This window comes from Lolium rigidum, chromosome 5, assembly GCF_022539505.1.
Source record: "Lolium rigidum isolate FL_2022 chromosome 5, APGP_CSIRO_Lrig_0.1, whole genome shotgun sequence".
Taxonomy (NCBI): domain Eukaryota; kingdom Viridiplantae; phylum Streptophyta; class Magnoliopsida; order Poales; family Poaceae; genus Lolium; species Lolium rigidum.
The window spans coordinates 65,808,687-65,823,726 of record NC_061512.1 but is presented as its reverse complement, the minus strand read 5'-3'; the positions used below and the strand labels follow the sequence as shown (position 1 = coordinate 65,823,726).

The window sequence follows — 15,040 nt, the reverse complement described above, 5'->3', positions numbered from 1 at the left end:
TCTAGACTGAAGCGAATGGAGTAGTACTCCTACTTGCTTGCTAGTGCACTTTACGTGAAGCCCCTCCTGCAACTTCACATTCCTGAAAAAAAAGATCACCAGATATCGGCTTCATCCAATAATTTCCTAACAACCTAATTAACAAAAGCATCTGTTATACGTAGTCAAATTGAGCTATAAACTTCCGCACGTACTTATCTTGGAATTTTTAGTGATGCTTGCTAGTTTGATTGGCAGAAAGAATGCACATGTGCTTGACCGAGGGCTTTCGAATTATAACTTGGAAATAGTCAAAACACCCTCGTGCATTGTAAAGACTCTGCACAGAATAATCTCAAGGTCTTAAGACAGGTCGACAAACTACTAGTTCCTACATCAGGCTACTACCCTATGGCTGACTAAAATGCCATGGTAGCATCAAGCTTATTCCTCCTTCTGCACGTTCCACCTCACGTGGGAATTTTTTCTGACTGAAATTATCATGGTGATTTTCTTCAGGCCATGCCACTCCAGCTGACCCTTATCTGCACTTGACCAAAGAACAAACTGCACTTTTTCTTTTCCTTTTTGTAGGATCTGCAACTCATGTAGCAAACATACTGCGAGTTCATGTGAAGATGGTCATGCCGCTTGCAAAGCGGAATAGAAGCGCATGACGAGGTTTAGTCCGATGGTCACTGCGAAGATGATGGCAAGAATAGCCATTGAAGTAGCTCTACGGTTCATGGTCACCATGGCTACACCCTGTGCTGCTCCCCCTTTGCTCAGCTCACCATTGCCGCTATCATGTCCGAGCTTCATCCCTGTCTCGTTCTGCCCTGGGTTCACGGGTCTCTTCTTCTGTGTTGTCTTGAGCAGACTTGGTATCGAAGAACATGCAGGTGAGTCGACTTGCGCGACAGGATCTTGTGCCGGCGGTTTCTGCTCCTCGTGCTTAGACACATTGTCCACTGTGACTGTTTCGATCATGTTCTCCACCTTCACTTCATCTGAGAGTTGCGGTAGATGCGCCGTCATCTGTGCTATTGGAGTGATCTGTGTTGATTCGGTCTCTTCATCAGCGCCATCATCGTGCCCGTTATGTTCTTCATTGGGGATCACTGGGCTGCTGATGGTAAGAGTGCTTTCATCAGAGTTCTCCACATCTTCGGTGGCCTAAAGATGACAATTCAGAAGAAACATGCGGAATAAATGAGGCCCCTACATCTGGAATGCATGCGTGATCACATATAGCAGCTGTTAACAAATCTGAATGAGACCAAGAGGAAAGCAATACATTTGGTGTGACCTCATTCTCGACGCCACTCATGCTTGAATCCTGTTCAACCTTCTTTACATCTCCACGGCCCTGAAGACAAAATTTAGTCAAATTTGCAGAACTGAAAACTTATGACAATGCTACAAGAGGACAGTTTTAGTTATCACAGTTGTGCACAGGAAAATAGAGCTGACCGTATCGTCTATGATGTCGGTAAGTTCCGTGCTTGAGTTTGTGTCAAAGTTATCTACTGGTTCCCTGTCCTGAAACCCCAAATTAAGAACATTATGGACAAAATTAAGGAACCAACGAGATAAACTGCATGCCATAGATGCATGATGCATCTTGATTTATGTAGATTTCTTCAAAGTTTTGCACAGAGAGACAAACCAATTCATCAGCAACGATCTCGTCCACCTTGGCCTGAATCTCATGAGGCTCCTCTGTTTTCTCCCCATCCTGAAACCAAAATTCAGATGAACTGTCACACATACAAGGTCCTGTGTCAGTTGAAAACCAAACTAATGCACGCAGAAAATACGGGGACTAACCAATCCATTGGCTTCAACCTCTGCATCCTCCCTGCTCAAATTCTCATCAGATTTATCGACCTTGTCCTGAATCTACGAATTTCAACCAAATCGTGAGTGTAAATCATCTAAATTTCACCTGAAAAGGAAAGGTATCATGAAAACAACATGCAATCCCTCACCTGCTCGTTCTCAACAACTCCACTATCTTCCGGAACCTTCTCCTCCTCCTTGCTGCAAAAAAATCCACCAAACGAACCCCTCAAACTCATCGTCCCGGCCTCCCGGGCGCCCAGCAACAGCACGAATCGTATGCTAACGAACAGACATAGAAAGAGGGTTTCTTTCCGTACCTGCGTTGGGTGTTCTTGGCCTTCTTGCGGTCGCAGTGGCGCCGCCACGCGAAGACGGCGGCACCGACGATCGCGCCGCCGACGAGGAGCAGCGCCCCGACGCCCTGCGGCGTGCGGACGCGCGCGCACACGCGGGCCCTCATGGCGCCGCCGCTCCCCCTCGCCGCCTCTTCTCGATCGCCTCCGCCCCTTCTGCTGCCCGCCGAGCTGGGAGGGCTGCCAACTTCCATGACGGCGACGACGATTAAAAGAGGCGCGAGGCTCCAACAATAATTATCCGCCGCAGTTAAAGTTGCGGAGGTGGGATGGGGCGGGCGGCTCCGACGCTTCCTTCTCGTGTTCTTGCGCGCGTACGTTCTGGAGGGAGACGAGAAGGCCTGGGAGCTGGGAGGTTTTAGGTGCGATACGACCAAAGCTATGGCCGGTTAAGTCGCACCTCGCACGGCGACCAGGACTCTCGGATCATGAATGGAAAGTCCCTTCCCATCGACTGGCCGAAAGAAACCTACTTACCGTCAAATAAAATATGTGCAATAATTCAACTAGACTAGGACCTTTTTTTTTTTTGAGGGAAAGGCACCACTGGGGATTATATTAATTTGGAAAACACGGATACATCGTCTGCAATTACATCAACGATAAACTCAGGTGGATCATCCTTTCATATTTGTGGATTATCAGTCACCTCTCTAGCTAGAACATGCGCTTGAAAATTTAACTACCTAGAACAATATTCAAAAATCACATCACTACAAAGAAACAAGTAATCTTCATAGATAGCAGCTGCAGGTCCTGTGTGTGACCTCCGTTCTTCATCACATCAATAACTGCAACACAATCTGAATTTATAACTAGGTTCGAACAGCCCATAGCTTCAACCATTATCAATCCATCTCTAAGCGCCATAGCTTCAGCAGTAGCTGCGTCTTCGACAAAAAGAATGGTGCAATTTCCACCAGCAATAAAGAAACCATGATCAACCCTAAGAATCATCCATGTTGCACATGAACCTTTATCTGCATCAAAACTAGCATCAAAATTAAGTTTAACATAATCCTCTCTAGGTCTAACACAGCCATATCGATTGATTCCATTATTTTCCTTCTTTCTTGATCTAGTCAATATTTAAGTGCCTAACTGACATTAATTAAGGAAAAACTCCTACTTCTAGTTCTCCAACACCGCTAATCTCTGGCCACCATACGCCATGACCTCGCTCCTAATCTCCGGCCGCCATACGCCATGATCTCGCCGGCGAGCCCATTGACCTCCGCAAGTAAATCAGTCTGCCATCTTCATCGAGGATCTGATAGGAAGAGAAGCTCGGTTTTAAAAGAGAATGAAGTGGTAGTGGGATATGAACTACAATATGTAGGAAGGGACTAAGAGCATTATCCGGCGCGGATTGAGCATGTCGCGAAAACTCTTTTAGTATGAAGCGCGTGAGATCTAGGGTTCCTAGTTGAGTGCGGAGTGTGAGCTCTACAGTTCATAGTGAGTGCAGGGTGCGTGAGATCTAGGGTTCCTAGTTGAGTGCAGAGTGTGTGAGATCTAGGGTTCATAGTTGAGTGAAGAGTGCGCACGTGAGATCCAGGGCTCACATTTGAGGGGAGAGTGCGACAACATGGGTTGTTGGCTGGACACAAGTGTGTTCCCCGTATTATATAGGAAATGACATTGATGTCCATTGAGGTTCGTAAGGGTTTGTTTAATGGGCCATGTGCCTCTACTATCCAGAACAAGCGAAGATTAGAGAGGGAAACCTGCCAGAGCCGCCGTTGGAGGGATCTCCATGTTCTCCAACGTCTCCACCATCATCACCATATTTAAGAGGGAGTAGTTCACCAGTAGCTTGATCTATTTCTCTTTTATTCTTCATAGATCTAGTACCATATGAGATGGCTAACATAATTATGGTCATATATATAATTCCCATGTGGTGGATCTTTATTCTATGATATTGATATATAGGATTGGAACCTATTATGTGTGAGATGTATTGATAGATATATATCATGTACCTCATTCTTAAGTACTTGTTCTGATCCAACTTATATGCAAGAGCATGTGTAGGGAAAAATGTGTACGAGTAGTAGTGATTAAATAGTGAAAACAAATCTAAGATCTACTATGGTATTTACCTTTCTTTTGATGTATTAGGGATAAAGTGAATCCATGTGTTATAATTATCAAGTGACAGTATGATAATCTTGTTTGTTCAAGGTAGCATATATGAGATTCGAACATTATGTTAAATTACTTAAAGTTGTACTTGTTAATTCTTAATTCAAGATTACTTAGAATTTTTCCTTTCTTAAAGAGTACAGGAGAGGTGTGTTGCCGTAATGCTCATGTGAATGATTATCAAACACATGTTAAAATTCCACTAATATTATGTCTTTGATGAATTGTTTGTATCCACTACAACTTAAAAGAGAGTAGACAAGTGAACTCATGAACTCAATCTATTTTAAATCATTAGCATACTTTAAATTTACTGCTATTTATTATTCCGAAAATATCAAAAAAATACTTTCTCCACTTACACACACAAAGCCCAAAAACTATTACCTTTTTACTATTTTTATTTAGCTTGTTTAATTTGTTTACTTTAACTTTACTTTAAGTTATACTTATTTTTATTTGGCAATTGATTCGACCTGCAAGTTAACATCTTTTTTGAACCCAAGATGCAATTTCGGAATGGTTGATAGATTGAAGATAACAACAAAAACATCAGATATTCTTCAGATTCCTGTCATTCCGAATTATACAGAAATTTTGTCAACCAATATATCACAAGTAGATCACTCTACCATCGATGAATGCCAAGATAGTACTGAACACAAGTACCATCTTGGTCACATCTGAGAGCTGAGCATTCACAAACCATGACGTTATTGTGGATTATCTGACATGGCTATATAACCAGAACAAACTTGAGAACGGATGGATATTAACACTCCGCAGACTCAGGGTTCATATCATATGGCATCCTTGTAGACGAGAGGCTTGTTGACCCAGCGGATGCGGCAGCCACAGGCCTGCAACAGTTGGAGCAGTTCAGGGGACAGTATAGACTTCAACCCGCTGAGCATCTTCAGCTTCTTCAACCTCCCACATGCGGCTCTCAGCGCCATCTCAAACCCTTCTATGGAGACCCATGAGAGGTGCACCATCTTCATGTCCTGGAGGCACCTCAGGGAGCTGAGCAGGTGGCATAAGCCCAAACCAGTAACCGGGCAATATGATATAGTAAGCTGCAGAATAGACAAGCTAGTAAGGTTCCTGTGTCATCAGAACTCGGTCAAGGAAGGAGCTAAATTCGGCATTGTGCTTACCTGTCTAAGATTTAAAGCATATCGGGCAAGAGCCCATAGGCCAGAGTCATCGACGGAATAGCAGCGCTTCAAGTCAAGTTCTATCAGGCTCTTGCAACCAATGGCAACCGAGGAAATTCCGATACCTGTAATGCGGACCAGACACCTCAGCTCTAGATTTGTGAGCTCCTCCAGAGAGCCCAGGTGGCTCAAACCACTATCAGTTATCTTGTTGCAGTAGCACAAGTTCAGCAGCTTAATCTTCTTGCATCCATCGGCTAAAGCTGCCAGCCCATCATCAGTGATAGAACTGCAGCTGGAGATAGAAACATAAAAATACAGGTTATTATACGCAGAAGATGGCTGGTAGTCACTATAAAGGAATAAACCAGGATATCAAATTACCGATAGAGGTCCAGTTCTACAATCTTTCCACAGTTTGAACCAATAAAACGGAGACCTTTGTCAGAAATACTTGAGCACAGGCCCAACTTCAATATTAGTAGTTCAGAGCACTTAGCCAAATGCTGCAACGCTGCAAAAGAGTTGAATTCTTATGATGACAGGCTAATCAAAAGATACTCTAGTCTAGGATAAAAATAAGCAAAAGATGTGATAAGCGCTTTCACAAACCTGCATCATTCACTCCACAGTCAGTGAGATCTATCTCCTTAAGATTGGGGCAAGATGTTGCAATTCTCTCTAGTCCTTTCTCACTTACTGAAGTGGAGGACTCTAGCCAGAGGCATTCAAGCATCTTACAGTTGTCAGCTATTGATTCAAGGGCATTGTTTGTGAGGAGATTACAGCATGTGAGATCAATTGTCCTTAGGTAGCTACAGCGAACTACAAGCGAAGAGATGCCCTCATCTGTAACACCGTTGCATTTGCTAAGTCCAATCTCAACCAAGTTGATACAATTTTCACCAATCGCTGAAAGAAGAGAGGATGAGACTTCAAAGCCATCAAGTCTCAACACAGTCAATGTTGCCTTCAGTGTTGCTAACTTGGATAGAAAACACTGTCCAATCTCCTACAAGATTAAGTAGAAGATCAATACTCATCAGCAATCAGATATTTATCCCCTCAGAATAATCAATTATTTTTTTATCACGGAAGCTGAGTCTCTCTAGTGGTGAAACATGGTTTTATCAAAAAAAATACAGTAGTGTGCAACAAGCAAGTAACATCGGGAATACTAACTCACATGCAAACTGTCTGCAGCACTTATCTTCTGGAGAGAGTTGTGACCATCTATGAGTGAAGCTAAGCCCTCGGAAGTCACATGATTACATCTTGACACATCAACACTCTGCAATGAAAGAAAACATGTAAAGTTGCAGTGCTTCATAAGATTGAAGAGAATAATCAAATAGTCAAGTGTCGGTGAAGTTGCACACTCTACAGCTATCCACATGCCATGTTTAGAAAGAGTAGGGAATATCCAATCAATATGAAAGAAGAATCTTGAAATGTTCAGATTTCAGATGATTGAAAACCATGATAACGCGCATGGAACTAAAAAGTAGTAACCCTAAACGTGATTACCTGCAGTGAATTACTCCCTGTGCTTAGCAATTTAAGGCCTTCATCATCTATACATGGGCAACAGACCATGGCCAAATCCTCTAGCTTCTCAAGAGTCGATATTGATCTAAGGGATTCATTGCTCACCTGCACAGGAAAATAAACGTTAAGTACATCATAAGTTTTCAAACCACAATTAGATGCAGCAAACCAAGTTAAAGCAAGGAACAGAGAAAAACATCAATATGAAATACTGACCAGTATATACTCCTACCATAAAGTTCGTCAAAGCATCCAAAATTCATATGTTACAACAGGTCTCAAAGATGTAACATGTCCAATTCATTTCAATTCCAGGTCAGAGAATGCACCCAGAGTATTTAACTTTGTATTATGTGCCACAAATAAAACTCTAAATTTACCCAGATATAGCACTTGCCAGTTGCATTCCTATAAGAAAGTCTTCAATAAGTTGACCAATACTTTTACCTTGAGAAGTATTTTTTTTTTACTCGAATGCATAATTTTCCAGCCTATTGAAACCATCTTATTGAAATATTCCAAATCATTTAGTAGAAAAATTCTGGCCTCAAAAGCAGTCAATAGAAGACATGGAAGTCCAAGTTTACACTATTTTTATTTTTCCAGCTCAATCAAACCAAGCAACAAACCTATGCATGCAGCGCATGATGAGACAAGTTAGTGTTGAATATGTAGCTGAAACTAGAGGAGTAACCTTTAGGTAGGAGATGTCAAGGCTGCGGAGTTCGCGGCACTTCTTGGCAAGCAGATCGACGCCGATGTCGGAGATCTCACGGCACCACTTGAAGCTGAGCTTCTGGAGCCTGGGGCATCCGACGGCGACCTTGGCGAGGCCCATGTCGGTGACGCCGAGGCACTTCTCCAGGTTGAGCTCCTTGAGCCCGGCGGCGGCGGCCAGCGCGGCGGCCTCCCTGTCGCCGGCGCCGACGCAGTGCGAGAGGTCGACGGCCTCGAGCCTGGGGCAGGCGGCGACGAGGGCGTCGAGCCCGCGCCAGCCGACCCCGCTGGCCCGCGCCAGGCAGACCTGGCGGACGGTGCCGAGGTCGGCGCCGGCGAGGGCCGCCGCGAGGGACGCGTCGTCGAGGGACGCGCAGGCGGAGAGGTCGAGGCGGTCGAGCGCCGGGAAGGCGCGCAGCAGGCGCGGGAGCGGCTCGCGGCGCAGCACCCGCAGCGCGCGGCGGTGCGCGGCCTCGGCGCGCGCGAAGGCGCGGCTCACGAGGCGGCACGCCTTGCGGTCCCGCGGCTCCGGCACGCGGTCCAGCACCTGGCCCAGCAGATCCACGGAGAGCGACCCGATCCCGCCGCCGCCGCCGCCGGCGCTCCCGCCGTACCGCTGCGCCTCCTCCTCGCTCATCGTGGGATGGATGGATGGATGGATCGGTCCCGTGGAGCGGGTGCGAGGGAAGAGCGGGTTGGCGAGACGGCGAGCTTATGTGGGGATGAAGAGGAAGGAGAAGACGGCGACGAAGGGGAGGCCGTGGAGGAGCGGTGCGGCGGCCCAGGGGGGTCGGTACAGGGCGGAGCGCCTCAGCATGGTAGGATCAGCGCGCGGGGAAGGAGGCGGCGGCGCTATCCACGCACGGTGATCCGGCCGGCCGGCAGCGGTGGGGAGTGGGGGAGGGTACGGAGGGAGGGAGATGGTGGTGGAGATGTGGATAGGTAGTGCCTGTCGGAATACCGCCTGTCTCAGCCTCAGCCCAGGTGAAGGTCACACCTGAGCAAAGGAAGATGACCACAATGCCCCGGGCCCTCCCAGCAGAAAATAATGCAAACAACGTTGCTGTTCTGCCGTGTACTTGGACAGTGCCGGGAGTCAATGAGAGCAACCCATCATTTCTTTTTCAGAAAACTCCTATTTAGTTTTTTCAAAATTATTTTCGTGTCCTCAAGTGATTTTCAAAAGGCAAACGCTAGGCTGCAGACCATCATCCGTTTTCGGAGTCGTCGGATGCACTTAAATGAGCAGATTTCGCGTGTCTGATTATATAGCAAAAACATCGGATACACTTAAATGAGCAGATTTCACATGTCCGATTATATAGACAAAAAATTTCGTATGTGGCATCAATATAAAAAAAAACATATGCGTCTGTCAAAGTCACGAAATTATGCTGTAAAAAATTCACCAATGCTGCAAAAAATCAAGAATGTAGCATTTTTCTGCGTATGTAGCATTTTTAAAAAATGCGACATTACCAACTTGCAATATTTCTCTGCAAAACATCCAACGTTTTTTCCTAGCTTAACCAACATTACGCGACCACCTATGTAACATTTTTGCAATATTCCTCTGCAACGCGTACAACATTGTAGCACTTTGCCCATGTTTTCGTAGCAAAAATTATGCACACATCCCATGTTTCCGTACCAAAAATTATGCACACATGTATCAAACTGTGACACCATACATTACATGGGAAAAAATCCCCAACAAATTGACCTCGCGGCTGACAATTGAGACATCGGGCTGATTTGACCTCGCCAGCCACCAATCCGCCATGTGAGAGGTCCAGCGGAGCCAAATAAAATGAAACCCAACAAATCCACTTGTGAGGCCTTCTACAAAGTCTGGAGGCGGCGGCGCTCGGCTTCGTAGCCACGTGTGAATACGAGGATGCACATGCAAGTGGGGATAGCACGCTATGGTGTGGGGGCAAAAACTGGAGACGGGAAATGGCACGACACGCGCAATGCGCTCTTAGCTGATGCAGAGTAGGTGTCACTTTGGGGAGAGGTTATGGACGAGCAGTAGCGACGATGACCGCCGCGCATGAGTAGAGCAACGACCATGGATGTGTGAGGGAGATTTGCCACGCACGATAGACTATGCTCCCATCGAGCAAGCGGAACGTGTCGCTACTATAGGATGAAAGCGGATCCTGATCCCATGGCTCGCCGATAGGCAAAAGGGCTTCGTCGACCACAACCTCCATGGCATTGCTTGGCCGTCCCTATGGTTAGACTTGTTTTTGCTTAACGAGATAAGGTTAAGAGAGGGAAAGGTGGGCACACAGGAAAAACACAACGCTGAATGAAAACCGACTGTAGCTACAACCAATATATAACAAGAGTTGCCCGGCTCGGAAAATTTTATCCGAAGGCTTGGATACCTGACATTAGCGCACTCTATACCTAGGCCGATGGGGATTTCCGGTGGCAATTCCCCATTTCCCCCACCGGAGCAATCTCCCGCACCCCTACCACCTCCTCGTACTGCAGTGACCCACCAACATCAGACCCGAAAATTGCACGCCTGGATCTGTAATGTGGCTAGTTAACTGCTCTAGACATGTTCGTGGGGGCGGTTCAGGCACTTCACAGCCGCTGCGCACCTACATCCCAGCGGCGACAGAGAGCTCCCGAGCAGCCAAGCGGTGTAGCCTCGTCATGTACCAGCCGTCCTCCAACGAGGAGGAGGACGCGGTCGACAACGAGGAGGAGGAAGAGGACTTTGTCACTCCCGAAACCGAAGAGGAACCGCACCACCGCAACGTCGCCGACTACAACTCCGACCGGCTAAGAGCATAGGTTCCACGCCTGCAAGGTGCACGAGGCGCGGCATGCCCGCCTCCAGAACTCCGTTGACCTCTTCGACTTTGACGAGGTGTGAACGGTGAAGCTCAGCAATTGTCGAGGCATTCCAATGAAGACCCTTCCAATGTTGTTGGGTGCTTTTATTTATCTAGGTTTAATTTCCCACATGTACAAATGATGAACTATCTAGTTTACCATGAATGAAGTATCTATATAAAAAAAATACATGAGTATTCTTTAAATATCCGTATAATTTGCCACCGGGTTGTGGATATCGGATTCTACTAGAGTTGCTCAGACTAGATCAAACGGCTCGGTAGCACGTCCGTACATGTTTGACTGACAGTTCATATTACTATGTGGTGATGGCACACAAATTGATTACTGGAGTAGGTGTACGACGCAACCAAGTGCAATTTCGACATATCGTCCTTTGCGTCGAGATGCCAACGCGTGGTCGTACCTCCGGCATCCGGATTTTCTACTGAATCCAACACTGGTTTTGGGAGGAAGCGTAGGGGCGCTTGGCCCAAATTTTCGTCTCTGCGGTGACGCTTCACTTGAACGATTGGTTCTGAGGTATATACCCTACCCACAGGAATATTCCTTCCATTGGTCTTCTGCGCAAGATATGGGGCTCGTTTGCTTCACGAGAAAAATGTCGAAAAAGTGTAGGATTTCAGGGTTGACAGTCAAAGAAGATTTGTCACCCATCAGTGCGATTGTTCGCTCGCTTTTGCTCGGGCGCGGCTGCACCTGGGAGAGGCGACGAAGAAACCGGCCGCGGCGCCGGCACGCACGAAGATGGCGTCCGGAACTGGGGAAGGCCGTAGCTTGTCTTGCTTCTGCTGGATTTTCTCGTTAGGAGCACAATTCTTCTTCTTTTTGAAACAGTCTATTATTTAAGAAGAAGCTGGGCAGATTTTTTTTAGAAGGGGTCTTCTCTTTGGGCATTGATGCCGAAAAGTGTCTTTAGCACATGAGCATGAGCACCAGTGCTCCTGGTGCTATAAAGTCACATTATTTGTATTCCAAAAAAATTGAAATTAAATACCTACATACATATAAACATTCCGAAGATACGGTAGAAATTTCGGAGAAAAATATGTTATATTTTGAGCTATATAAAAAAGACAAATTTCTGACAAATATACGTCTCTATACGTAGCCATAAATTTGTTTTTTCCTGTAGCTCAAAATACAATGCAATTTCTACCAAAACTTCTCACGAGTATTCGGAACATATATATGTATTCATAGAATAAATGTGATGATTTTTTGAAACATGGATATATAAATTTTTTAATTTTTAAAAAACTGAGAGCACTGGTGCCCATGTGCACCAAATGCTTACTCCATTGATGCACCCAAATGTTTGATACCTGCCGTCACCTAAAGGTGAGCTTCCCTCTCAATCTTGTCGAGGACGGTTGAAGGAGGGAGCGCGCTTGTTATGGAAGACGCACTCATTGAACTCGTTCTAAATTTCCCGTGAAATGAGCAACGTGAGCAGTGCTAATGCTTTCTGATTTGGAGTTGAGGCGTCCGACATCCTTAACCACAACAACTCTTAGTAGACAAGGCCATCCATGATTTGATATCAACAGCAATTAGCGGGAAGTCTGAACAAATTTTTGATGAAGCACCAAAAGTGCACGGTGTTGCGGCAATTGATAAGAAGATGAGTAATTGTTTACGGATGATCATCCTCGCTCCGCTAGCCGATGAGCCATCCAGAGTCTATTTTGTATGCCTAGCCAAGCAATTATTATATTTTAGTGTTGCCCAAACCTTCCACGCCATTCGATTCATGTTGGTGGATCTGGCTTCGAGGAATTAAGACTTGTAGGTCGAGGCTGCTGTGTATTCTCCACTTGAAGAAAATTTTCAAGTTATGCCGCCCTCCACTTCATTCTCTAGTTGGGCATGTGAAAGTTGCACCCAAAGCTTGACGTATTGAGCGGTGTGACCGAAACGTCGTTCATTTTTGTCTTGCCAACCTGATAGATGTTCTCTATGGCTTTTCTCGATGCTCCATTTCTATGGCTTAGATGTGGAGCCATGGAGCCTTCCAGTGGACTTCTTTTTTCTGTTATAGATGGTGATGCAGATGGTAACATAAAATAAGCTCATGTCTTCTGGGGTGCCAGGGTTTCCCGAAGAGTGGTGTAGCTTGGGTAAATTGGATGGGGTGGGGGGGGGGAGAGAAAATGGGTTAGGAGGACACTTTGGGCCACTATTGGGGGGGGGGGATTAAGTGGGACAACTATAGGTATTAGTCCAATATGGCAAAAAAAATGTAGGGAGCCCTACCCCCTCCCCGAGCTACATATCTCCGCCACGGTCCCCGAGCCCACCCGTTTTTCTCTTCAACTTTGCACTCTACCCATGGCATTCTTAATCTTAATGCCCTTGCAAACATATCAATGTTGAGGACTTCAATACCTCCAATCGACATGGAGCAACAAACCTTTTTATCAATTTACTTTGCATTGTGAGATGTAATTAATGGTACACGGAGCTCCAATTAGAGGCGTCAAGTGGTAGATGGCTCGGGAGGTAATCACCGATTTAACTTTAGTGATGCAACCGACAACAATGATGAAGTTTCCATTCCAAGTAAGCAATCTTCCGGTCCTCAAGATGTTTAAAATCTACTATTTGTAGGCGCCAAACCAAGAGGGGCGGGCCTAACTATCTCACTGGGAAGGTGGTGCGCATGGCCATAAGATCCTTAGGAACATCATCAATGTTAGCATTCCCATAACAAATAGGGACGATAAAGCTTTTTTGAAAATTTGTGCAAAAGACCGGCCACTTTTCCAAAGCCTTCAACATTGTTGGAGAGATTATTGATGTATTCTTTTACTAGGGCAACAAATCCGCGTGATGAGATGCCTTCAATATGAATCATCGGCCTCGGAAATTATGAAGCAAGTCATGTCGGGTATAACAATCTCAAGAATTTACGTGAGTAGGTCAATTGTAAGGACAAAAAGTAGCAGTCAGACACCCCATTACGAAGGACACCTAAGGAGGTGGTCGATAGCAAAGCGGTGATCCAATTACAAAATCCACCCCAGAGGGGGAAAACTCTGCTAAGAAATATCGTGCAGTCACCGACACGAAGCAGCCGTAGACTTGGATTGAATAATAAAACTACGCTCTCGAATAAGCTAACCTGGCATTAACAAATCCGCCGATGCGACGATGACTCTGATCCGTGGTCATCTCGTAATCAAATGAAGTAAGCAGGAGGAATCTCCACGCAAGGAGTGACTAGGCGGAGCGCACCAGATTCCTGTGGACGGTTCTAGATTGTAGATTCCAATCATCAAAGAAAAGAAGAAGAGACTTCTGGCCGTTTTTCGTTGTGCTGGTGGCTATCCAACCCCTGAAAGGTCAAACGCCATATACGGTTGCTGATAAGGCCACGAGGCTGTAGTACGGCAAGTTCCAGGATACACGGCACGGCATATTAGTCAGCTCAGCTAGCCTCGGTCCCGTGAACAGTAGTAGTACGCGACAGTGGTGGCTCCATTATTTACCTGATGAGAATGATAGGAGAAAATGCATCTCACATCCAATCTACTAGCAACAGCAGCTTCACACGTTGTTGGAGGAAGGACCAAAGCGATTTGGTGGGTGGATTCTGTGGTCTGAGTTGGATCTGGAAATTAGGTGCGAGACGAGATGTCTTTAACCAAATGGGGTAGCGCTTTTTAAAATACGGAGTAGTATGTTAAGAGAAATAATTAGCAGCACAGAAATTACAAAGCGCATAACTACAAAAAATTAGTTCTGATAATAAGTTGATAAGGGAGGCGAATATTTGGGTGATCGTTAGTGCCTTCAAAGAAAGACATGACATGATTGGGTGACTTGAAATTTATAGGTAGTAGTTTTCTTTTGGACGCTGCATCTAATAATCTACTTTAGGCCTTCGTTCGGTGAGATTTTTTTTTCTGGGATTGAAGCATGTTTCGTAGTATAATTTATGCCCCCATTAAAACATGTCAAGACATCCATGGGTTGTTCGACCGGCCTGTTATAGCCGTTTTTGGCTCAAGAAACCCCCAAAAACCTATCGGTTGGGGGTAGAAGCGAGACACTCCACCCACCTCAGGGTTTCATCGTTGGCGGCGGCGTAGCGAGAGCGACGCAGAAGACGACCTCTCTCCCGTTCGATGTCGTCCCTCCACGCCTTCACCACCACCGGCCAGGGCGGAGACACCCGCGATCAGCCCGCCTCCACACTTGGAGTCGTCGGTCCAGGCGAGGCATCGATGGAGCAAGTGACAAAAATAATAAGTGATGATGAAGAAGCTGAAGGGAAAATCGAGATAGAGACAACTAAGAGACTAAGTGAAGAAGACTTGCAAATGATGGATAATGATCCTCAAAGTGCTCAAAGTATGGCTCGGGTGGGCGAAAAAAAAGTGAATGGAAAAAAGCTATTTCGTGCAACAAGAAACA

At 45.9% G+C, this 15,040-nt stretch overlaps 2 protein-coding genes across 3 annotated transcripts; both read right to left on the bottom strand.

The window, feature by feature from the left end:
* Positions 1 to 251: 251 nt before the first annotated feature.
* On the bottom strand, positions 252 to 2,427 carry LOC124654617. Of its 2 annotated transcripts, none has more exons than XM_047193611.1 (7): positions 2,142 to 2,427; positions 1,971 to 2,022; positions 1,810 to 1,881; positions 1,649 to 1,717; positions 1,453 to 1,521; positions 1,277 to 1,348; positions 252 to 1,155 (listed from the first exon to the last, which is right to left on the bottom strand). In XM_047193611.1, exons 1-7 carry the CDS (start codon positions 2,369 to 2,371, stop codon positions 622 to 624), a joined length of 1,098 nt encoding a protein of 365 aa, XP_047049567.1. In that variant the 5' UTR covers positions 2,372 to 2,427; the 3' UTR covers positions 252 to 621. The 2 variants fall into 2 exon arrangements, with proteins under 2 accessions (XP_047049567.1, XP_047049568.1); XM_047193612.1 differs by having other exon boundaries at positions 1,810 to 1,875.
* A 2,436-nt stretch (positions 2,428 to 4,863) lies between these two features.
* LOC124652199 (F-box/LRR-repeat protein 3) lies at positions 4,864 to 8,659 on the bottom strand. The gene is made up of 7 exons (XM_047191217.1): positions 7,725 to 8,659; positions 7,010 to 7,135; positions 6,669 to 6,773; positions 6,095 to 6,494; positions 5,867 to 5,996; positions 5,483 to 5,777; positions 4,864 to 5,401 (listed from the first exon to the last, which is right to left on the bottom strand). The coding sequence occupies exons 1-7, from the start codon at positions 8,382 to 8,384 to the stop codon at positions 5,126 to 5,128; spliced, it is 1,992 nt and encodes a 663-aa protein (XP_047047173.1). The 5' UTR covers positions 8,385 to 8,659; the 3' UTR covers positions 4,864 to 5,125.
* Positions 8,660 to 15,040: the final 6,381 nt, after the last annotated feature.

Coding starts and splice junctions, on each gene's coding strand:
- LOC124652199 (XM_047191217.1), bottom strand. CDS start 8,384: ATGAGCGAGGAGGAGGCGCAGCGGTACGGCGGGAGCGCCGGCGGCGGC. Junction 7,136..7,724: donor TTGACATCTCCTACCTAAAG/GTTACTCCTCTA, acceptor TTTCCTGTGCAG/GTGAGCAATGAATCCCTTAG. Junction 5,778..5,866: donor GTAGAACTGGACCTCTATCG/GTAATTTGATAT, acceptor TTCTATCTCCAG/CTGCAGTTCTATCACTGATG.
- LOC124654617 (XM_047193611.1), bottom strand. CDS start 2,371: ATGGAAGTTGGCAGCCCTCCCAGCTCGGCGGGCAGCAGAAGGGGCGGA. Junction 2,023..2,141: donor GCCAAGAACACCCAACGCAG/GTACGGAAAGAA, acceptor ATTTTTTTGCAG/CAAGGAGGAGGAGAAGGTTC. Junction 1,522..1,648: donor AGATCGTTGCTGATGAATTG/GTTTGTCTCTCT, acceptor TTGGGGTTTCAG/GACAGGGAACCAGTAGATAA.